This window comes from Salvia splendens, chromosome 15 (genome assembly GCF_004379255.2).
Source record: "Salvia splendens isolate huo1 chromosome 15, SspV2, whole genome shotgun sequence".
Lineage (NCBI taxonomy): Eukaryota > Viridiplantae > Streptophyta > Magnoliopsida > Lamiales > Lamiaceae > Salvia > Salvia splendens.
This window is the reverse complement of record NC_056046.1, coordinates 3,276,704-3,301,531: the sequence shown is the minus strand read 5'-3', so window position 1 is coordinate 3,301,531 and position 24,828 is coordinate 3,276,704. Positions and strand designations below refer to the sequence as shown.

The 24,828-nt window shown below is 38.3% G+C and overlaps 3 protein-coding genes across 4 annotated transcripts; all 3 read left to right on the top strand.

Moving 5' to 3' along the window:
* The first annotated feature begins 5,576 nt into the window (after positions 1–5,576).
* LOC121769043 (probable galactinol--sucrose galactosyltransferase 5) lies at positions 5,577–8,466 on the top strand. Its single transcript, XM_042165698.1, has 3 exons — positions 5,577–7,003; positions 7,109–7,286; positions 7,364–8,466. Exons 1-3 carry the CDS (start codon positions 5,759–5,761, stop codon positions 8,290–8,292), a joined length of 2,352 nt encoding a protein of 783 aa, XP_042021632.1. The 5' UTR covers positions 5,577–5,758; the 3' UTR covers positions 8,293–8,466.
* Positions 8,467–12,369: 3,903 nt separating this feature from the next.
* Positions 12,370–15,410, top strand: LOC121769075 (protein tfg-1-like). Of its 2 annotated transcripts, none has more exons than XM_042165753.1 (3): positions 12,370–12,913; positions 13,368–13,607; positions 14,125–15,410. In XM_042165753.1, exons 1-3 carry the CDS (start codon positions 12,605–12,607, stop codon positions 15,256–15,258), a joined length of 1,683 nt encoding a protein of 560 aa, XP_042021687.1. In that variant the 5' UTR covers positions 12,370–12,604; the 3' UTR covers positions 15,259–15,410. The 2 variants fall into 2 exon arrangements, with proteins under 2 accessions (XP_042021687.1, XP_042021686.1); XM_042165752.1 differs by having other exon boundaries at positions 12,371–12,913; positions 13,317–13,607.
* Positions 15,411–17,013: 1,603 nt separating this feature from the next.
* On the top strand, positions 17,014–24,023 carry LOC121768945 (zinc finger CCCH domain-containing protein 41-like). The gene is made up of 5 exons (XM_042165561.1): positions 17,014–17,312; positions 19,081–19,984; positions 20,924–22,090; positions 22,673–22,987; positions 23,272–24,023. Exons 2-5 carry the CDS (start codon positions 19,199–19,201, stop codon positions 23,818–23,820), a joined length of 2,817 nt encoding a protein of 938 aa, XP_042021495.1. The 5' UTR covers positions 17,014–17,312; positions 19,081–19,198; the 3' UTR covers positions 23,821–24,023.
* The last annotated feature ends 805 nt before the right edge of the window (positions 24,024–24,828 follow it).

The window sequence follows — 24,828 nt, the reverse complement described above, 5'->3', positions numbered from 1 at the left end:
TCAAATACCTTTCCCCTTGGAGAAAGGTTTTTCATGAAAAGAAAACAAATATGGTAGTTATAAGATTTTACCTCTCCATTAATAAGGAGGTGAAGATACATCCTAAAAATGAAAAAATATATAATATCTTCTTAAATACCTCTTCCATTAAAGAATGATTTTTCATAAATAAATAAATAAATATAATACTTATATTAGTTTACCTCTCCATTTACCTCTCACCTCTTCCTCATCTCTTACTCACCCCAACCAAACAACCCCAACCAAACAAATAATCTTGGTCCAACCAAAATCCAACATAAAAGGGAACTATTTGTCAAATAATGTAAAACACGTGCCCATCACATGTGAGCAGCCCATTGGAACAAGTGTAGCAGAGGAAAATGGAGGAGATAGTAGCTTAACGTGGGTGGTTGAACGATCAACGGTCCAAATTAGATCTCAGTGGCGGCAGTTATAGTTAGTTAATCTTATGTTTGAATCAATCCCAACAAACACATATTACTTTGTTTCCTAATTAAGTGCTGCTCTTCGTCGCGGATTATGTGACGTCCACGTGGCAGAAACTCTCCGCCGTGGTCGGCGGTTTGGTGGGCCACCGCCCTGACCTTGCCGCGAAATACGGCTGCGTTAATTTGTTGGGCCACGTTTAATTAAAGTTCACACGCTTTTTGATAAAATATTACTGCCACTATAATCATAGTTCACACGTTAATAAAATATTAATGAAATTATAATTATATATTTATATACTGTAGATATTATTATATACTACCTCATCTCAATAATTTAAAAATACTCCCTCCGTCCCACAATAATAGTTCTATTTTACCATTTCGGTTCGTCACACAATAAAAGTCTTATTTTCACTTTACCATAAATGATAAGTAGGTCTCGCATTCCACCAGCTTATTTCACTCATATTTTATTATAAAACTTATATATATATATATAGGGTCTTGTTAGGTTGAGATTTTTTAGCTTAATTGAGAATTGAGATGCATTTTCAGCCACTCATTTTGAAATGTCAACTGCAAGTAGATTATGTCAACTAAGGGGTATTATCGTCATTTCATTTCAATAGCCAGAATATCAAATGTCAACAACTCGTATTAAAATGTCAACAACTAAAAAAAATTTATTTTTTTTAATTTTTTTTAATTTTTTTTAAATTTTTTTTAAATTTTCGCGCGATGTCAACTACTGAGACATTATGTCAACTACGATGTGTAGTCTGCACATCAAATGTCAATAGCTCTGCACATCAAATGTCAACAGCTTATAATTGACATTATATATGTGTAGTTGACATGAATTGTATATGTAGTTGACATTATATGTGTGTAGTTGACATGAATTGTACATGTGTGTAGTTGACATGAATTGTATATGTAGTTGACAAAAAAAAAAATAATAAAATAAATAAATAAAAAAATAAAAAATCGAAAAAAAAAATAATTTTTTTAAAAAAAATAAAAAAAATATTTATTAAATAAAATATATGATGAAATTACAAATATGCCCTTTCACAATTAATTAATGTAAAAATATTTTCCATGTGGCAAATTCTGGACCACTCATTTAATAAAAATGAGTGGCTTATAATGCATCTCAATTCTCAATTAGGCTAAAAAATCTCAATTGATCACAACCCCCTATATATATATATATAAGTAGGATTCATATTCAATAACTTATTCAACTCATTTTTCTTTACTTTTCTTTAAACCCGTTACACGTGTCGTAACCAAATAGGACTCATGTTGCGGACGGAGGGTGCAAAAACTATTTTCATTTTGGTCCAACTATTAAAAACTTTATATTTTAGGAAGTGAACCCTACCGGTTAAAGCTACTTTCACTACTTTTTCTCTTCCTCTCTTACTTTACACATTTTTCTCTCTTTCTCGTTTTATTAATTCTTTTTTCTTACTTTACCAATTATACATTAAAACTCGTGTCGTTTCAATAAAATTTATTTTTCAAGGACGGAGGTAGTACTACTCTAAAAAATACTCCATCTGTTCCATAGTAATAGAGTCATTTTGCCATATTGTCACCTTCCATAGTAATAGAGTCATTTCCCTTTTTAGTAAAAGTCAACACATTTTTCCACACCTACTTTACTCTCTCTTACTTTTTTCTCTCTTCATCTCTCCACCTTTTTCATTTTCCACTTTATTCTCCCTTTACTTAACTCACCTAACACAATTTTTCTTAATCTCCGTTCTGAAAAGAAACGCCTCCATTACTATGGAACGGAGAGAGTATTAATAAGGGATCATTCCATTAATTTGATAATATTAGTGACGGATGGAGGTGGGATCGGGTCGGACGACCCTAATTTGATAATACTAGTGACGGATGGAGGTGGGATAGGGTCGGATGACCCCATTTGATTAGTTCGATACTACTACTGGCAGATAGAGGTGGGGTCGTCCAAAGTCCAAACCCTCCATGGATCTATGTGTCCCTTACTAAAATTTCAATAACCGATCTAACAATCCTGATCAACACTACCTTTGACATCGTAATAGTTCTGTTATCGTCTAAATCCTTATTGTTTCTATTAATTATATATTTTTTGACTGGGTAATAATATTTCAACAATAAATATTAATTTAGGTTTCCAGGTCTCGTATTAAAGACACAAATGATGTGATTATTGCACAAATTTAAAATTTTCATAAATTTTTTATTCAATTAACATGTAATTTCCGTTGAATCAAGATTCTAATTTGACGTCTTCATTTTCGTTCTCGCTGTATCTTGATATTCTATTCAATATATTAATATGAATTATTTAATTTGTGATTATTTATTATAGGCGAAAAATTTATAGATTTTTTCTCATTTTCAAGATTTTTAAGTTTTTTTTTTCTCAAATTTATTTTGTTTTGAGTAAAGACGATGCATTTTTTTAGATGAATTCTTTTAATAGATTAGAAAAGTATTAACGTTGGAGGTTGGTGTTTGGTGTTGGATTGAGTTCTATGACAAGGGATGAGTTGGGGTATGATATCTTCATTGCATAAAGCGAGAGAAATTTCGACTCCACGAGTTCTATTTTCTGGATCTGTCACTAAATAGTGATGAAATAAAGCTACATTTTCGTATTATAAAATGTTGAATACCCTTCTTATTAATTTTATACGGATTGAATAATATGTTGTTGAAATTAATGTAATTTGAAAGATTGAACCATCTCTTCGTGTCGAAGCTAGCTCATTTAAATTGATAGCATATAATGTGGTAACAACTTTATTCCTATTTTATCTGGATTTTGTGGAAATGATAAGTGAAGGAAAAGTGGGTGGGTGGATGCCCTCTCTTTTTGCACTAGATGACGATCGTATCAATGGAAAATGAGTTTGTGAAAATGAACACTTTTATCTATAAAATTTGATTTTCTTAGAATGCAGGAGTAGTTGATTATTTTGCAAATAGTGGATTTGTATGTTGTAAAATAAATCAGAATCTACAATTCGATGAATTGTATACAGGTGAGGTGATGGACAATACCTACCTACATACGCCTTTAATTATACTTACTTAGGAAATTAAAATCCTAATTTAAGTAGGTGGTGATGTAAATTGCAGGCACTAAAAACGTAATACTACTATTTGAGAGAAAGTATTTTAAGAATAAACTAAAAATGAATTCGAACAATGCTCACAAAATAAATACAATAAAATTACGTACATTAATGTGGCATATGTTCATGACATAAAAACCTCAACAAACGGAAAGAAATATAGCAAGATTCTTGAAATTTAAGAAGAAGAGTTGCAAGTATGTAATCGAATAGTACGTGAAAAAAGTTATCTTTACGTTAAAAAAAGAGAGAGGAAACTATCATTTAGTTGACACGAATCAAAGATGCCCCCTATCATTTAGTTGACACGAATAAAAGAATTGTTTTTTATTGGGATAACTGCCTTAAAAGTCATGAACTTTCACCATTTTCCGGTTTTTCCCACAACCTTTCAGTGTAGCATACAAAGTCATAAACTTATTCGGAGTGTGCAAATTTCCCTTTCGACCCGACCCATGAATTTTCTGGCGGAAATAACACGGACATGGCGTGCCTGAGTTCTTACGTGGAATACGCAGAAAATTTATAAAACTACGTCGTTTTATACATACAAAACGATGTCGTTTTATAAATGAACACCTTAAATTCATTAAATCTCCAAAGTAAACCCGAATTGGGGATTCTCACTCTCCCATCACGAATTCGAGCTTCAGCTTGGTAGGCAATATCAACTCCTTCAGATTTGAATCAATACCGAGGTAATTAGTGATTCAATTAGCGATTCTCCCTCTCCCGTCGCGAATTCGAGCTCCATTGTTTGGAGATGCAAAAATGATTCTCGTATATGTGAGATTCTTGGTTCAATTTTGAAATGTGAGATTCTGGGTCACGTCGTCACCGGTCACGCCGTCCTCATCCTCGTATCTGCCGCTGAAGTCGTCGTCGCCTGAGCATTTGCGATTGGAGTGAAGTGAAGTGGGAGTGAGATTGAGAGGAATAGACCGATTTTGGTGAAGTAAGGTAAAATGGAGTGAATGAGTTAATTTGGGGGAAGTTGTGTAAAAATTGCATTTAATTAAAAAAATTATAGTTTTATGGTTAGTCAGCAGCCACGTATGATTAAAACGACACGTCACCTAGTTCTTAATCGGAAAACCCGAAATGGGAAAACGGCCCACTCCGCATAAGTTTATGACTTTGTATGCTACACTGAAAGGTTGTGGGAAAAATCAGAAAATGACGAAAGTTCGTGACTTTTAAGGCAGTTATCCCATTTTTATTCCCCAGTCGCCCATATAAAATCAAACAGTTGTTTTCCCAATACCGTTAATGGACCCCAATAATCTAAAGCTCAACAATTAAGTTTATTTATCGCTGATTTTCTTATAACCATAAACTCATTGACATAGTAGTCTGATATACCGATTCCTGAAAATATAAACGAAAATAAATAGATATCACTGAAGAATAAATAATATACCAAAAATCGTTATGTAGTCTCATAAAAAATGTTTATAAGAAGTACTAAAATGGAATAAGCTTGTATGAGAAGCTGTTTTAAAATTTTAACCTATTTTAAATACTATCATTTTCTAAGATCTATAATAAGTATTTTCACAGTAGATGATCTATATTACAAAATGCTTTATCATAAAAAAGTCGAAATTACATCATTTATTTTTAAAAAAGGGAAACTACAAAAAGAAAATGAAACTGGCCAATACCATAATTCTTGAATTTAAAATTTAGCAAACATATCTATAGTCCTCAAATCCCGAAGTCTAGAGCCACCTATATTTGTCAAGTCATTATTCCAAATCAAGAAATTTCCTATAGAAAGTGACATTTAATATGGATAGTGTTAATTAATCACATAACCCCACACCACACCGCTATTCTCTCCATAAAGCTCTATTTTCTAATAGCAAAATCCAACCGTCCATTTTCATCTTCCGTTGAATCTTCTCCACTTTATCACTGCACAAACTTTGCCTATAAATTAAACCACCACTTTCCCACTCCATAATCCATTCATCAAAAACACACATCACTCAAACATTCATTCCATATAAGTGTAGATTGTTAACAAAATTCCCCCCTTTATTCCAGATTCCACAAGCCCTTTTTGAGCTGCTTGTTTGTCTATATAAACCTTCATTCTTCCCTTTCTTCTTCATCAAACTCACATCACTTTTCTCTATCTCTCATCATCTCTTGACAAAAATGGCTCCGAGCTTGAGCAAGGGAGGCTCCAACGCCGCCGTCATCGTCCACGGCTTCACCAACTCCGTCATCACACTTGACGAATCCAATTTCATCGTGAACGATCACGTCATCCTCTCCGAGGTCCCCCTCAACATCACCGCGTCTCCCTCGCCTTACGCGGTGGGAGACAAGGCGGGGGAGGCGGCCTCCCCCGGCTGCTTTGTGGGGTTCGACGCTGCGGAGGCGAAGAACCACCACGTCGTCCCTATTGGGAAATTGAAAAACATTAAATTCATGTCCATTTTCCGCTTCAAAGTCTGGTGGACCACCCACTGGATCGGGTCAAACGGGTCGGATCTCGAGCGCGAGACCCAGATAGTAATCCTGGATAAATCCGCGGGCCCGGGATTAAATGAGCGGCCATATATAGTTCTACTTCCCCTCATTGATGGGAAATTCCGGGCCTCGCTCCAGCCCGGGATTGACGACTTCGTCGACCTATGCGTCGAGAGCGGGTCGACCAAGGTGACCGAGTCATCGTTCCGGGCCGCACTCTACATGCACGCCGGGGACGACCCGTTCACGCTGGTGAAGGACGCCGTCAAGGTGGCGCGCCACCACCTCGGCACGTTCCGGCTGCTCGAGGAGAAGACGCCGCCCGGGATCGTCGACAAGTTCGGGTGGTGCACATGGGACGCCTTCTACCTCACCGTGCAGCCCGAGGGCGTGATGGAGGGGGTCAAGGGCCTCGTGGACGGTGGATGCCCGCCGGGCCTCGTGCTCATCGACGACGGGTGGCAGTCCATCTGCCACGACGACGACGATCTCACGACGGAGGGCATGAACCGGACCTCCGCCGGTGAGCAGATGCCGTGCAGGCTGATTAAGTTCGAGGAGAACTACAAGTTTAGGGACTACAAGAGCCCGAACAAGGACGGGCCCGGCCCGGATACCGGGATGGCGGCCTTTATCCGGGATATGAAGGATACCTACACTAGCGTAGACTATGTTTACGTTTGGCACGCTCTGTGTGGGTACTGGGGCGGGCTTAGGCCCGGTGTCCCGGGCCTGCCCAAAGCTAAGGTGATTGAGCCCTTACTCACTCCCGGGCTTAAGACAACTATGGAAGATCTTGCTGTTGACAAGATTGTCAACAATGGTGTTGGCCTTGTCCCACCTAAATTGGCTGAACAGATGTATGAAGGATTACACTCCCATCTTGAATCTGTTGGGATTGATGGAGTTAAAGTTGATGTGATCCATGTAAGTGGAGTATAGTATTTTTACTCGATTTTTCATTTTTGCTATGTTTACTCACTCTCTTTTCCTTTGTTGAGATTGTCTCACTTAAAATTATATCATGTGTAGTTGTTGGAAATGTTGTGTGAGGACTACGGTGGTCGGGTGGAGCTAGCAAAAGATTACTACAAGGCGCTAACGAAGTCGGTTCAGAACCACTTCAAAGGAAACGGAGTGATTGCTAGCATGGAGCATTGCAACGACTTCATGTTCCTCGGAACAGAAGCCATCACTCTTGGCCGTGTCGGTAAGTGTCCGACTATTACATTTCATTTTCTATTGCGTTTTTTCGATCATAATAATATAACACGTTCGATGTTACAGGTGACGACTTTTGGTGTACGGACCCATCGGGCGACCCCAATGGGACGTTCTGGCTACAAGGGTGCCACATGGTGCACTGCGCCTACAATAGTTTGTGGATGGGAAATTTCATCCACCCCGATTGGGACATGTTCCAGTCGACTCATCCGTGCGCGCTGTTCCACGCTGCGTCCCGCGCCATCTCCGGCGGCCCCATCTACGTGAGCGACTCGGTCGGAAAGCACAATTTCGAGCTGCTCAAGAGCCTCGTCCTCCCCGACGGCACCATCCTCCGCTGCGACTACTACGCTCTGCCCTCTCGCGACCGCCTCTTCGTAGACCCTCTCCACGACGGCGAGACGATGCTGAAGATCTGGAACCTCAACAAGTTCACCGGAGTGGTCGGAGCTTTCAATTGCCAGGGCGGCGGCTGGGACCGCAAGGAGCGGCGAAACCAGTGCTTCTCTGAGTGCTCCCGCCCTGTCTCCGCCAAGGCGGGCCCCAGCGACATCGAGTGGAAGCAAGGCGCGAATCCGATCGCCGTCGACGGCGTCGAGAAATTCGCGATGTATTTATACAGCGAGAAGAAGCTGATCGTCTCCAAACCATCCGACGCCATCGACATCGAGCTCGATCCGTTCAATTTCGAGCTCATCACCGTTTCTCCGGTGAATAAACTGCCCGGAGACGTCCAGTTTGCGCCGATCGGGCTGGTGAACATGCTCAACACCGGTGGTGCGATTCAATCGGTGGCGTACGACGATCGCGCAAAATCGGTGAAAATTGGAGTGAAGGGAACAGGAGAGATGAAGGTGTTCGCGTCGCAGAGGCCTGCGGCTGTGAAGGTGAACGGCGGGAACGTGAGATTTGGGTTCGCGGATTCCATGGTGGCGGTGGAGGTGCCATGGGTGAAGCCTACTGGAGTTTCGTTGATTGAATACGTGTTTTGATTTTGATTGTTGATTTGGGGAAACGGTGCCCTAATTGAGATGGAATTGGGGCTTTTAATTTTTAATTATTTTGGGTTTTTAATTGATTACTACGACCGATGTATTTCGTTTCAAGAAAGGAAATGTATTTCCGTGTAATGGAATATAAATAAATTTTATTGATTGACTTGCTAATTTGCTAGTACTACTATCATTCATGACAGTACGTTTTATAATTGCATTTTTTTATATTTTCAGCAAATCAAGAATATTACTTTCAAAGTTTATTAGATTTAGTGAATAATAAAATCTTATTAAACTTAATTGAGGATAAGTATAATTAAATTTTAGTGAAATATAAATATAATTGTATAACTATAGACTGGATATATTAAAACTTATATTTAATTAAATATATATATATATGTGACAAGGGTAGTGATCAAGATATAACTAATCTTAAGTGTATAACTAGAGAACAAATCTCAGCCACACATCATAATGGAACAAATATTATTTATTTTAATAATACAAAATAGGCTAAGGGTATTTTTGGAAATTACATTATTGTAAAGTACCAGAATTAAGAAGACAATTGATAAGTGGGAAGGAGGGCGCGATCTGAAATGTGCGGATTCGAAATCGCCGGGGATTCTGTCGGCGAGCATCCTGGATTTTCCGGTGCTGATGCTGAGTCCGGTGACGCCGGCCATCAACGAGGAGGATAGGGCGATCGCGGACAAGAAATTCTACTTCCATCCGTCGCCGCTGACCGCGCCGGAGCCGCCGCAGCTGCTACTGCTGATGATGATTGGTTCCTTGATTATTCCTTGATGATGATGATTGGTTCCTTTCCTCGCATTGACACCAATCGCAAATCTCAATTGGCTCCGCATATTGCTGTAGTAATTGCTACAGTAGCCGTGGATTCCATTTCTTCTCCGATTATTATTAATAAATTGATTATATATACATGTAAATAAGGAAGAAATCTCCAATCAAAAGGTAGTAAATTAATGCATGAGATGAAGAGAGAGAGAAACATACGAGTGCTGGAAGAGGTTGCGGCACTTTGAGAAGTCGAAGAGCTTGTCTGGGAACCCCACATCGCCACACATACTACACACATCTACCATTAGCAAAACACATCGTTGTTTATATCTTGATAATACGATTTTACTTCACTCTTGTTAGCCAAACACTCCACTATTAGCATGATTTTACTTCACTCTTGTTAATAAAACACATCACTATTATTCTGATTTTACTTCACTCTTGTTAACAAAACACATCATGATTTTACTTCACTGTTGTTAACAAAACACATCACTCTTAGCATGATTTTACTTCACTATTGTTTACAAAACACATCACTCTTATTCTGATTTTACTTCACTCTTGTTTACAAAACACATCACTCTTAATCTGATTTTACTTCACTCTTGTTTACAAAACACATCACTCTTATTCTGATTTTACTTCACTCTTGTTTACAAAACACATCACTCTTATTCTGATTTTACTTCACTCTTGTTTACAAAACACATCACTCTTATTCTGATTTTACTTCACTCTTGTTTACAAAACACATCACTCTTATTCTGATTTTACTTCACTCTTGTTTACAAAACACATCACTCTTATTCTGATTTTACTTCACTCTTGTTTACAAAACACATCACTCTTATTCTGATTTTACTTCACTCTTGTTTACAAAACACATCACTCTTAGCATGATTTTACTTTACTCTTGTTTACAAAACACATCACTCTTATTATGATTTTACTTCACTCTTGTTTAAAAAACACATCACTCTTATTATGATTTTACTTCACTCTTGTTTACAAAACACATCACTCTTATCATGATTTTACTTCACTCTTGTTTACAAAACACATCACTCTTATTATGATTTTACTTCACTCTTGTTTACAAAACACATCACTCTTAGCATGATTTTACTTCACTCTTGTTAACAAAACACATCACTATTAGCATGATTATATTGCAATTTGAGGCTTCAAAAGCGATTGTGATGCAGATGAACAGCAGAGTAACGAAATCCGTAATCATGCTCTTCCAGTTGAAACTGTAATCAATCGTGAATGAGCGGTGTTGCTGATTCAGTTTCGTTGAAATTAAGCATTGTTGCTGAGGAAGCGCAGCTCAATTTTGATAATCAACACAAGTATTATTTAAATTGTCGTTGTTGCTCCGATCATTCTCACCTCTTTCCCGACGCCAATTCGCTCAATCACGCTGCTAACAATTAGATTATTTACTTTTCACGGCATGGATAATAAAATCTAATTAAACCATACAAATAATTAAAGATGAAGAAGTCTTCCAAATCCCAGAAATTAAAGATAATTAAAAGATAGCAAAACTCATCAAAGCCTCAAAGACAAATCAAAGACTCCTCCGACGCGGTATAGTACGACGAGGAGGAGGAGGAAGAAGGAGTCGAGGCGGAGGACGGCGAGTAATCATAGTCGATATTCTTCCTCGCATTGCGGCGCTCGAGCCTCGGCTTCGAGCTGGCGGCACGGTGGCTCGAGCTGGAGCTGCCGCCGGTGACGGATTCAGAGTCACTTTTGCGGAGTTCGGCGAAGATTTTGGGAAGGCGATGCATTGTTGCGATTGCACGGAGCAAAATCCATCAATCGGGAAGCTGGTGAGCTTCCTTCGGTGGAGAAACTACAGTTTGCAATGACGTAACCTAATTTTGGCTATGCAATGACCATTATACCCCTGCCTTGTTATTGTGGAGTAAATTTGTGATTGGGGGAACTAATTCCTCTTTAAATTAGAAAATTACATGTATTAATACTAGCCCTTGATTTTCTTGATCTTGTGGCTGTGATTTGTTCTCTAGTTATTTGGTTAAGGGGTGTTTGCCATAGATCACTACCCTATGTGACAATATTCAAATTTAGTGTGATAAATTACTATCAAAGTTTATTAGATAACAAGTATAAATAATATATTTTATTTACAATTAATCATAATTAATTAATCAATTTCTAAAAATAATAATAAATTATAGAATGAATGAAAATTTATTCATTGATTATAAGAATAATTAAAGTTATTATTACGTCACAACAACTGAAGTAGTGGAGTGGTAATGGTGTTGGACTTGCATACATGAGGTCTATGGTTTGAATCTCATTGAACTCAAGTTTTTTAAAAAAACTACTGAAAATCAAGAAAACCGTTCAACCGGTTGGCGGTTCCCGGTCGAAGCCGGTTCATTCGGTCCAAAACAGCTCAACCTCCTGGCGGTTTTATATGGTGAACCGGATCAGATTGTGCACCGGTTCGGTTTCTAATTTTATGTTTGCAAAAGCACAACGGGTTGATATAAGATGTTAGGTTCTAACGAGCACACCGTAGACATATTGAACTATCCATAAATAATATTATGAGAGCCTTCATGCCCAGACACACAACAATACAATTATTAGTCATGTGAATCTTTCAATATGTCAAAAGTACGTTCTCTTTCATTTTTTTTTCAATTCCATATCCCCGCAAAGGAGATAAGATGGTTATATAATGGTGGTGTTTAGTTTAATGAATTAAATAAAACTAGTTTTATAAATGTTGATCGGTCGATAATCCAAGATTAGTTTTGTAGATACACATATCATTATTCTTGGCTTGTGAAACTTAGCATTCCGTAGTAATAAAACAAATTTATTTATATAATCTCAAGCCAATTTAGTTTCAGACAATCTCAAATAAAATACTTTTGAGCAATCAAATACCACTGTAACAAATTTTAGTGGAGAGCATACAAAAGTTTTGTATCGCATTAATTCATGTATTCATATATTTGTAGCATGTGGTATTTGTTTCATTTTTACTATTATTTTACGATTGTTGATTTTTTTTTAAATGTATAAAAATATAATTTGCTTTATTATTTGGGCTGATCCATACAGCGATGCCCAACGCAGTAGCCGGCCCAAAAGAAATTCCACAGTTGAACAAAAAAGGTAAAGAAAAGGAAGAATCGAGAATTGTCTCCAGTTACAACCGCTACAATTACATCCAGCGATATCTTTTCTCTTTCACACTTAATTGGGTATAACACTAGCGACTTTTAGCTCATAACATAACTTGACCTTCCGCAACAAGTAACAACGACGACTCCACAATCGTCATCTTCTTCCTTAATCTTTTTCTGATTAATTACTTTATAAATATATTCAGATTCCAAAATCGAGCATATTTTCCAAACCGTAATCCGAAAATTTTGCGATTTCTGTTTCGAGATATATACACGCGTTAGCAGTTTGATTGGATTTTGTTCGATTGAGCACTCAGATGAATCACAGTACGGCGGCGTCTCAGTACATGGACAAGCAGATCATGGATCTCTCCAATTCCCAGAGCAACATCGCCAGCAACAATGGCGGCGGTGGCGCTGAGTTCATCGATTTCATGAATCGCCCGGCGGAGAAGAAGGAGGACATCGTCCCGAGCTACGATTTCATGCCGATTCGACCCACGGCGGCGGTGGCGTCATCTTCGTCGCCGAAGGCAGCTCGGTCGAACTTCGACTCGGACAATGACGATCCTCCCCTCAGGACGTGGAATTCTGTGGATTCGAAAGCAAATCCCTCGCCTATCAGAGTATTTTTCTTTAAAATCTACTGATTGCCTTTTTGTTTCTGATATATTTTGGTTTTGGTGCGACCTTTCTTAATCTGTGTTGGATTATCAGTGGTTTTGATTCTTGAATTGATCCCTAAATTTGCTAATTGATCCCTAAATGAGCTGATTGTGTAATTTAGGTTTTTGTCAATTATAATCTAGAACTAAAAAGGGAAAGGAAGGGAACTTGATCAGTTTTCAGTGATATTAGTTTATTGTAGTAAGATGAATGAGAATTATTAGAGTACTCTTTTTGATAATAGAATAATTGATAGTTTGATACTCCCTTGATGTTGATGAACCTAGTAAATTTTCTAGTGAAACTAGTTTCTGTGACTTTGCATATTAAAGAAGAATCATCTTATTCTGTTTAATCTTTCAGCATTACAATTCCCTTGATGCTGATGAACCTAGTAAATTTGTGTCGGTGAAGAATCACAAAACTGACAATGCACCTTTAGAGGGGAGTTTTGTTTCTGACATTGAGAAGATGATGAAGAAGCATATGGAAAATCTGATGCATGCCATTGATAACATGAGTTCAAGGTTGTCACAGTTGGAAACAAGAACTCGCAACTTGGAGCACTCCATTGATGACTTGAAAATATCTGCCGGGAACAATCATGGTGCAATTGATGGAAAAATGAGACTGCTGGAGAATATTCTTACAGAGGTACGTATTATTACTCCTACCTGTTCATATAACCGTGTATGGTGTGGCAATTCTAAAATCTAAAATATACTCCCTCCGTCCCCTAAAATAGGAACTTTTTAAATAGAACGGGTTTTAATGCAAAATTGGTAAAGTAAGAGAGAGATTGAAAGATAAGTGTGTGAGTGGAAAATGGGTCTCATCTCATTAGAGAGAAAGAAATTTCCTTAAATAGAAAGTTTCTACTTTTAGGGGACTGACCAAAAGGGAAAGAGCTTCTATTTTTGGGGGACCGAGGGAGTATAATACAGGAAACATCTGAAATTTTCTATTATCCGGCTGTTATTTGTTTCTCATCTTGTTGTAGTTGATAGGTGTAACTGTTTGAGTTTCACTTTCCATGTTATGGATTTTTGGACTGTTTGCTGTAGAATAGACTGGGATGGTGGGTCATCATTCACATTTTAGCCCTCATTTTTTTCCCTTGCAGCATAGATCATTGTTAGTGTGGCATGCTTATTATTATTTTTTTCTGCAGGTGCACTCTGGTGTTAAGGTTGTAAGAGATAAACAAGACATTTTTGAAGCTCAATTGCAGATTGCTAAGTTGCAGTTGCCAAAGACAGAACAAGTTGAAAGCAAGATTAATGCTCAACCTGATCCAATGCAGATAGGAGTGCCTACGCAGCATCAGTTCTCTAGTGTCCCTCCGACACAGGCACCTCCGGCCCTTCCCCCAAATGCTCCTCTGCCACCTCCACAACAGAACATACAACCCCTAGTTCAACCTCCCAACCAGTTCCCTCAAAATCAAATTCCTTCCGGCTCTCAGCGAGATTCTTACTTCAACCCCAACCCACCCAACCAAACCCCAGAGAACCCAAATCAGCAGTATCAAACTCCAGAAAACCCAAATCAGCAGTATCAGTCACAGCAGCAGCTTGCAGCCCCACCTCCACCACGACACCAGTATCAGCCACCACCGCAGACGCAATATACTCAGCCACCTCCACCTTCTCAACCACACTCCTCATTCTCACCTGTTAGCCCCTCTATGCCTCAGCCACCAATAGGTCATCACTCTGAAGAAACACTGCACATGCCCTCCCAAAATTACCCCATGAGCTCTCGCCCACCTCCCTCTGTTCCACCTACTGGAGTTGCCCCACCAGCCTCTGCACAATACTATGGACTAACACCCAATGTGTATGAGCCTCCACCCACAAGCCGGCCTGGTTCAGGATACTCAGGTTCATTCGGTCCACCACAAGGCCTTGGTGAACCGTATTCGTATGGCAGTGCTCCATCACAGTATGGTACTAGCTCCTCTATGAAGCCGCAGCAACTATCTTCTCTTGGTATGGGCCAGAGTGGTGGTGGTAGTGGTTATCCACAGCTGCCTAATGCTCGAATACTGCCTCAAGCACTGCCAACTGCCTCTGCAGTGGGTGGTGGCCCTGGTGCTGGTTCTGGTACTGGTGGATCTGGGAACAGGGTTCCAATTGATGATGTAGTTGACAGGGTAACCAACATGGGATTCTCTAGAGAACAAGTAAAGGCAACTGTTCGAAAGCTAACAGAAAATGGACAAGCGGTTGATTTGAATGTCGTCCTGGACAAGTTGATGAACGAAGGGGATGGTCAAGGTCCACGAGGGTGGTTTGGCCGGTAATTCGACTCTGTTGCATGTCTGTAAAGTTCACATTTCCATCTTTGATCCAACTCTGCTGGACATGCATAATTTCTGAGTTCCCAATATCTTGTGATTGGCATTTATATGTTTTTTTGTTGATAATGAAATGAAACTTATATTATTGTGTGGCATTGTGAATATTTGCTTGCCTTCAATGCGTCTCTACTTTTCTTTATGATATGCGCAACTTTCCCATAAGGGCCATTTGGCTTTATTGGTTATGGCATGATAGCCCATTTTATCTGTGTATTACTCTCTGTTTGGTTTCCTTGTTATTATTGAATAAAGGGCACCGTGGGTCAAGTAAAATTTAATTTAAATTGGAGATAATTGGAATTAATTGTTGAGGTTAATTTTGTCTATTTTGGTTACAACTTATCGATTCTTGCCTTCTTTAATTTGCTTCATCGTTTATTTGTGATTTGAAAAACTTTAAACTTTATAATCTTGGTATTTTGATTTTGTAATGTTAAACTCGGTTAGTTATTATTTCCAAATTCAGGGTGTATTTCTATTTTGGGATGATTCGTCACGGGTTTTTATTTCCGAATTTATGGGTGTCTTTCTATTTTAGGATAATTGTCACACAATTTTTAATTACATAGTCAATGTCAATGTCATAACTTTTGAAATTAGAATATAAAAAAATAAATTTTCAAATGCAAGATGTATTAAAATCATTTTTACATTATTTCTTACTTCAAAACAACATTCACAATAATCATTATTTTCATTAACTATTCACGAACCGCACTCTTAATTTGTTAATCTTTTATTTTATTTATTGTATTTATTATATATTCAAAAAAATGTGCAATTGAAATTTTAAAAATACACATTATTGAAAGCCGAAAAATACATGATCAAAATCATAATCATTTGTTCGCATGATTAAATCGTGCCCGAATTTGTTTGACTAAGTTTTATTGGCGTCGATCGCGGGTAATTGTATCACGAGACGACTGAAGACGCCTTTAGGTATTCTCGTAATTGTTGCGGCACACATTGGTTTGGAGCTTGTTTGGTGAGGAGATTGAGAAGTCAACAATATCCACATCAGTCCAATTAGGCGTACTGTTCAGTCATTTGTCGTCCTTAATAATCATGTTGTGCAATATAATGCATGTGTGCATGATGTCGAGTCTTCGACAAACACTTCCCTTAACCACAAATGCTTCAAACCTTTGATGATCGTGAAATGTGCTAGTAGAACGTCCAATGTTTGTTTAATATCTCATGCACAAATGAACTCTTGTGGCTCTCACCCGGTTTGACGAAAAAAATAACATCGCGAACGTCAGCCACCTTAGATAGAAGCCATCGGCGATGTAGTACTACCCCATATCGTAGTGACATCCATTGCTATGAATTGTATCGTCGGAGCTCTAGCGTTTAAAATATCGTTGAAGACATTTTTAGTAATTGAGGATGTTTATGACGTTGAATCCAATGATACAAAATAATGCATGTCAAATCCAAAGTAGAAAGTCGATATGTGCTTCTAACACAATCGTCAAATAAGAGTCTTTATTCTCCTGCTTCCGTTAAACAATTTTTTCCATTGCTAGCACATGTAGTCAATGTTGTCATGCTAACAAAGCAATTATTGTGGGTCAATCTACAATATTGTACAAAACAAAGCACCTACCTGCAAGGTCTTCCCAATCGCTGTCTTACACTGAATAAATAGTACAAATTCGGGTGAAATTTGCATGATCTTGAAAATGAGGGATCTCAATTTAATTTTAATATTTTTTGTAATCCAATCTCTTGTTTGTTAAACCCCCATTCCAGCTTTTTATTCATCTCTCCTCATTTGAATTAGGGAGAAAAATCTGGGCAAATATTATACATCGATCGATCAGACCACAGCTCCAAGGTGTTTGTTAAAAGGAGACCGGAATTTGGAGGGGGATTTTTGAGGCACCTATCAATTGAATCCAAACCGATGGAATTGTGTGCGTAGGCGACGCGTTAGAATTGAAGAAACAAGGAATCAAAACCCCAGGCGAAGGAGAATCCCATTTTGCCAGGTTAGGTTTCAGCCGCCTTATCCATCATCTTTTTTATCAGTTTTCACATTAGGTTTCTCGTTTTGAGCTATAGTTTTTTCGTATGAGTTCTGCACATGCCGCGGATTGCAGCCTTTTAATTGCGTCGTTGTGTTGTGGTTCATTTTTGCTGAAGATGTTTCTGGCTCGTTCCTTTTGCTAGTCGTGATTATGACACGCATGGCATGAAAACGTGGAAGATTTAAGGATGACATTCAGTTTGAATACTGTTCTTCGTTCTTGGCCACCATTGAATTTGAATTCAGGGCTTGACTGGAGTCGATGCGGTTGTTGGTTTTTCAATCTTCAATGTTTATGTAATTTAGCGTAGACCTGGTACGAATGGGCGTGCTAGAGAGAGTGCAGATGTTTTTTATTGAATTCCCAACTCTCTCCTAACACGAATGTCGAGACTTTAGGGAGTCTATCTAAAGCATTAATGGAGTTGTACATTAAGTGCATAATGTTCCCGAGCGAAGTTTAGTTTATTTGTAGGTGATGCGAATCACATGTCAGCTTATTTGCTCGTGTAGTTAGCTAATAAGACAATGACTTAAATATGTGGGATTTGGGGAGGACGTTGAGATTCTAAAATAATATGGTCATCCGCATCTGGACTGCCCAGAAGAAGAACAATTTTTGAAAACTATTTCCAACTTCTTGTAACACGGGTTAGTATCTCCGCCCAACCCCTTCCCTGCTACACGTTGACATTTAGTGATTTATTGATACCTATCCTAGTCCAGAAGCTAAATGAGTGCCCAAAATACCAGTTTATATTTCCTGTCTTACAGTAGTATATATACAGAATCACAGGTATTCTGATTCTGATTTCTGAACAATTTAAAAACTTAGTTTAGGTTTGTTACTTTCGATAATTTATCAAATTTTGAAGTATTCATTTGAAAGATTGTTATTTATAGTAATAGCCGATGATCTCTAAACTACTTACATGAGTACAGACATGCCTATTATATCAGCTGGGTTTTTTCAGTTTTTTTCCAAGATTTAGAGAAGTTAGCAGAGACTATATTGTCATGGTCAGCTAATGGATTACTTTTAAGATCTATTAATGTATTAAATGTTTGACGGGGTGATCATGATACTAAATATTATATATACTGATATCAGAGTGATATTGGGATGATGGAATGGAGGTACTTAAAAGAATCACATTATTTTGGAATGAAAAATATTTAATTTAGAAAGAGTTTGAAATTCATGCAATTGAAAATGAAGTATGTGAGTGCATGACTATGTATACTGTTTTTTATCTCATTCGTGATAATATATAACTTCAATCTTCAAGGTTTTTTCCTTTTTGCGTCAACTGTCAAGTTTGAAATGCGTCAAGAAAGCAGAAGGGATTCAGGTCAATGAAACCTATTTCATTGTTGGTTACTCGCCAAGTGCTTTCGTTTTATTGGATTTGTTTGTGTAATTGAAATATCATACATTCTTTATCTGATAATCTTATGTGTGTGCGCACATCCATAATAGTTTGACAATTGGCGTGGTTCTTGCATTTGCATCTGTCTGATACGAGTTGTTAAGGGGGAAATAGTGTACTAGATTATGGCACTATATACTTCACCATTCATATCATGAAATGCATTTACTGCTTTCAGACAGACTGATTTAGTTATTTTGGTTTATAATGGTTTTATGCTATGTTATTTTGTCCCAGATGCCCTAACAATGTTTTGCTTCCTTGTTGGCTTTCACCTTAAACTGTTTTTTCCTTTTCCAGTCTTGGAGCCATTGACGACTCATTATGCCAATGAATATACTCCCTTTTCTGGATATGCTATAAGGATTGTTGGAGTAACACAAGAAACCTGATATATCTTGTTCATTACAAGCATTTCATGGAGCTGAAGGTTTCTCCAGAAAAACCAGGATTTTCATCTTCTGATGTTGCCAGTGATACTGAGGAGAAAGAAATTAGTGAAGGAGAAGATGAAGATGATGATCGTAATCACAAGCATCGTAGGCGGGAGGCTCGATCTCAATCTCAGGAGGGGGATTCTCTCGATAACCGTTTGACAAGACCATTTAGAAAAAGAAACCGGCCTTTTGAAAATGGTTACTCTTACAGGGATGGTGAACCTCAATCAGGTGAACACTGGAGAAATCATAATATGGCTTCAGACAGGGATTTTCCTGCAAGGTTTGACAAAAAACGTTTCAACCAGGGATCATTTTCCAAAGCTCCTTCAGATTTGAACCAAAGGATCAGAGGCAGCCAAATTCTACCAGGTGAAGTTGGCTTTGTCAGGGGCAGAGGAAGGGAACCTGTTCCTTGGGGCATTCATGATTCAAGGTTTGGATTGGTCGATGTTGCATCTCAAATAGTTCAACCTGGACCTGTTCCTTCTGCTATGTTTGCTGGGAGGGGCTTGTCAAATGTTTCTAGTGCACATGGTGCATCTTGGAATGCATTTGGGATGGTTCCAGGCTTACCTAATGGTGGACTCGAGTCACTTCACCCCCTTGCTTTCCAAGGACCGCTAAGACCAGCTATCAGTCCAGCAGTGAATGTTGGGCTTCCACGGCAACGGTGTAGAGACTTTGAGGAACGTGGTTTTTGCTTAAGAGGAGACATGTGCCCGATGGAACATGGCGTAAATCGTATTGTTGTTGAAGATGTTCAGGTGTGCAAACGTTCTAACTGATAATTTCTAAGTCATATTCGTTAAGTGTTATGGAATTATCTTGGTGGTTAGTAAGTGTTGTTTGTGTAGACATTTCACTTATCTAGCTTCTAAAAAAGTGTCTGGCTGTGCAAAATGCAAAGTAGATATTATCTTTTAGGAAGAATACAAACTTATTCAGGTGTGTCTAACTGTCTATGTTGGAAGACATGTTTAGAATTGTGTGTCTAACTGGTATGAGTAGCCTGTAGAACATATAATTCATCTTGTGCTACATATTTACTGCATGAACTCTTTATTTATTCTCCTTCCAGAAATTCGAGATTGGTGCTGATGCCATGTAGGAAAAGTGGTTTGCATCAAAGAGAACACGCGCACATACACATACACAAATGAAGCTGTTCTCTTCAAACTCTTAAGGATAGTTGAAGTTTGAAGATCTCTTTTAAGTCACAAGCATGCTAAAATTAGATGTGATGAAGACTTTATGTTGTTGTATCTTTATCATTGGTGGGATCTCAACATGAATACCGCCTGGTATAGAATTTTCAAGGAACTTTCAGTTGCATTAGTGAAGGGGTTCTCTTGTTCTCCGATGTCTTCATAGGTCTAGAGAAGACAAGCAAGCCACTTCCTAATATATTATTGTGTTCATAGATATGATGTGAAGTTGTGAACTCAGCTTCACTGACCAACTAGCAAGCCTCTTCTTACTATATTATGGCATTCTTTCTGGTAAACAAATGCTTTGATACTTCTGCATTGCAAATTTCCAATCAATTATACATCAACTGTAACTTTCATGTGCATATATATGTTTTTATATACTGTGGAGTGCCATGGTTTTGTATTGCTAGCAGTTTATTGATACTTCTGTGCTCTGATGATTTTTAGTCATGCACATATAAGGCCTTGATTAGTTACTTATAATAATTTCAGAGCCTTTCACAATTCAATCTCCCTGTTTCACTTCCTGGCTCGCAACTTCTTGGAGCATCTTCTGCACAAGTAGCTTTACCTGTTAACAACAAAGTTTTTCATCCAAAAAGTAGCAAGCCTGGAATGATTGTAGATGGTTACAGCTTGAATGGTGGTGTTGAGGGAGGTTCCATGGCAGGGGCATCGGCATCTGATGTGTATGATCCAGATCAACCTTTATGGGCAAATGATAACCCAGAGACATCAGCAGCACTAATAGCACTTAATCAAGCAATTGTTGATGAAACTGAGTCCTTTGTGGACAGAGACTTTCCCAACCGGCATAATGTTGAATCAGTTGAAGGTTTTAAAGATGACCGTCCACTCAGAAATGCCAATGCTGGTAGATCACATAGTTCTTCTGCGTGGGGAAGAATAAGCAGTTCAAAACGTGGTTCAGAACAGGAGAACAGGAATGGGAAAATACTATACACGGACCGTTCCAATGTTCCCAATCAAGGAAAACGGATAAATGTTGATGGAGATGGTTCACCTTTTAAGCAATCATTTGCCAAGAAACAAAGTGATTTTGTTCGCGATATTCGAACACCAGCTCAAAGAGGACTCCGTACTTTATATGTCAATTACATTCCCCTGAAAGACAATAAGAGGAAAATTCTTCTCTCACATTTTCAGAAATTCGGTGAGGTTGTTGACATTTATATTCCCATGCAAACAGAGCAGGCTTTTGTTCAATTTTCTAAAAGGGAAGAAGCAGAAGAAGCACTAAAGGCACCTGATGCTGTAATGGGCAACCGGTTTATCAAGCTTTGGTGGGCAAATCGAAATAATATTCCTGACGAAGGGATAAGTGGCAATACTGCTGCACAAATTGCACCTCGTGGAATTTCACTTCATCCGGTTTCCAATCAATTTATTCTTGACAAAGGAAAAGAAAATCCCCATCCTGCAACTGGAAAAGATAGTAACTCCAATGCTTCTGTTGGTCAACAGCAGGCTCATGACCATCCCAAGTCAGTGATTACGAATGGTTCCAAAGCCCCTCCCTTACAGCCAAAGAAATTGGAGAGCTTAGAGATTTTGAAGGAAGAACTTCGTAAGAAACAGGAGATGCTGGATCAGAAACGAAATGAGTTCAAGCGCCAGTTAGACAAACTCCAAAAACAAGTAAATTTTTAATTGAAATGTGATTGGCATGCTTCACTTAAGTCCTTCCTTAGCATATCATCACTCATTTTTTAAGAACCCTGATGTTTCATTCACTGAAGTTGGCATATTATATGTATATTTGGAATGTAGCTTGCCACTCCCTCTTCAGGGTTTGTTACGAGAAGGTATTTAGTTGGTAGTATATATAGGATAATTGAGTAGGTGGCTGTTGAAATTTTGAACATGTTCTAGTTCGATGTTGATTGATCAAGGCTAGTAATAATTTTAAGAAATGAATTATTATGTCCTGTTTTTTCTTTTTCCATCTCTTTGGCCAGGGAGGGGGGAGTAAGAAACCAAAGTATTGTTCATTAGAAATGAGTTGAGAGTGTATAGAACAGTCTTCCTCTCCACCAGCCTGTCCATTTTCATTAGTTGCTATATTTCTCCCGTCTTACGGTTTTTTTCCTCCCCAATTTCCTTTTATCATGGCATCAATGTTGTATAAAGTGATCACCATGAAAGCAAAGCATCACTTATCTTCTTTCTCCCCTGATCGAGTCTATAGTTTCCTCCCTCATCTTTTTTCTTCTTTTTCAGGCTGTTGGCAGCAACGATATGCCAGCATCAGATTCACCCACAAAAAGGATTAAAGGTGAAACACCACCTAATCAAGCAAAAGCTGAAAGTTCCAAGTCATCACCAAGAGATAGCATGTCCATTGAGAATACTCAATCTGCACAGCATTCTGTGACACATACTTCAACTTCGACCATGCCTATTTACGAGCCTTCGAAACCTTCTTTTCGTTCGCAATCACCTATTGGGGCACCATTTGTAGCAAACAGATTCAAGCTGGACAATCGGCCAACGGTGTTCAAAGTTGTTCCACCGTTACCATCTGACCTAGCAAATGTAAGTTATACTTCTCCTAGTGTTCATCACATACTTTTCTGGTTGAAGGTGATCTTCTATTTCCCTTCCTTTCTGGCGAGATATACCCATGAAAGGGTTATTGACACATGCTCCTATTTCAGTCATGGATTTGTAACTCTCGCTCAAATCCCTTATATCTGAGTCGTTTTTCTTTTTAGTTATTTGTGTAAATTCTGGCTTCTAGATGAGTGTCTGACCAGCTCTATCATGAAAATTACTTGGTTTACCTGTAGTTTTTTTTAAATGATTAATATGCTTGTTAGGTTGCTGCTCTGGAGGAGCACTTCTCATCGTATGGCGATCTTGCTTCGGTGGTACTGGAAGAGTCAGAGCTTCAAGAGACTAATGATGCTTCAGTATCATCTTCTAACGTTTCAGCTCGTATTTCCTTTACAACCCGACGATCTGCTGAGAAGGCCTTCTCACATGGTAAATCATGGCAAGGTCACAAGTTGCAATTTTTGTGGCTATCATCTGTTAATACTGGGAATCTCCCAGCCTTTTCAAAAGCGTCTGTTAACACTGGCAAAGAAGTTGACAGCTCTGGGAGTCTCCCGGCTGCTTTAAGTGCGTCTGTTAACACTGGCAAAGAAGTCGACAGCTCTGGGAATCTCCCAGCTGCTTCAAATGCACCATCGGATATTAACGCTCAACCTAGCGGAGATGATGCATCAGCGGATATTCAGAAAACTCCTGCCTCAGGATCAGACGAACTTGGGAACCACAGAGTAGAAGCTGATGCAGATTCTACTGAACAGGAGAAAGATTCAAAATCCACGGCGACCTCAAGTTCGGGCGAAAACCAGCTTTAGCTCTCGTACCTGATGCCGCATCTAGTTGTACAGTGAGGTAAACGTGATGTCAACTTATTAATATTCATATGGTTTAACTGAATCTGTGGCTAAAATCTAGCTTCAGTCTTATTTTCTCATTTTTAAGGGTTTCTTTTTGTGGAGAAATGTCTAATTTTCAACTGGCAGTCCTCAGTAAGTGCGAGTTGTAATGCGTTATGTTCTTTCTTATAGTTTTTTTCATAAACAAGGTTTACATTTTAAAAGAAAAAAAACGCAAAGTTAGAACAGTCGGCGGCCTTCTCTTTGGGCATCTTTACGTTGTGCTATAATCTTATTTTACACGTTAAACATGTTCTTAAATAGCAGTGTTTGTTTTGCTCATCAGATTATTACTTTAAAAAGTATGGTCTGTTTTGTTTTAAATTGGCTTTTTAATGAAATGATGAACCCATCTTTGGGTGTTTTTGAAAAGATCTTGGCCTTTTTGTTTTCCCATTTTGCAATTTTTATATGGGGTGAGGTATCGCATTAATCTTGTGTCAAGTAATTCCAAGTTGCCTAATTCTCTCTTTTGTTTATATACTCCCTCTGTCAGTGTCCATCCTAATTAAGTTGAGTTAAAACTTTTCCGTATGAAGATTAAGAAATCGTGTTGAAAAGTAGGTAATAGGAATAACGTAGGAAAGATAAAGAAAAAGTAAGTAAATAAAGGAATAAAGTAAGAATGATTGAATGCTATGTTTTTTTATTAAAAAAAAAGAAATAACTCAACTTAATTAGGATATTTTTAAAAGGAATTAGACTCAATTTACGAAATTATCTAAACACATTGCAAGTTATAAAGTCCGTCCCTCAATGAAGGACAGTTTTAATGACATTTTTCTTTAAATCAATAATCGAATATTTGAGTGAGTTTGCAATGCAATCCAATCCAATCCAATCCTGTGGAGACACGCCACAGCATCACAAATATTGCGTGGAAAAATACGCTTAACATGCTGGAGCTTAATGTCTGCCTCAGCCACA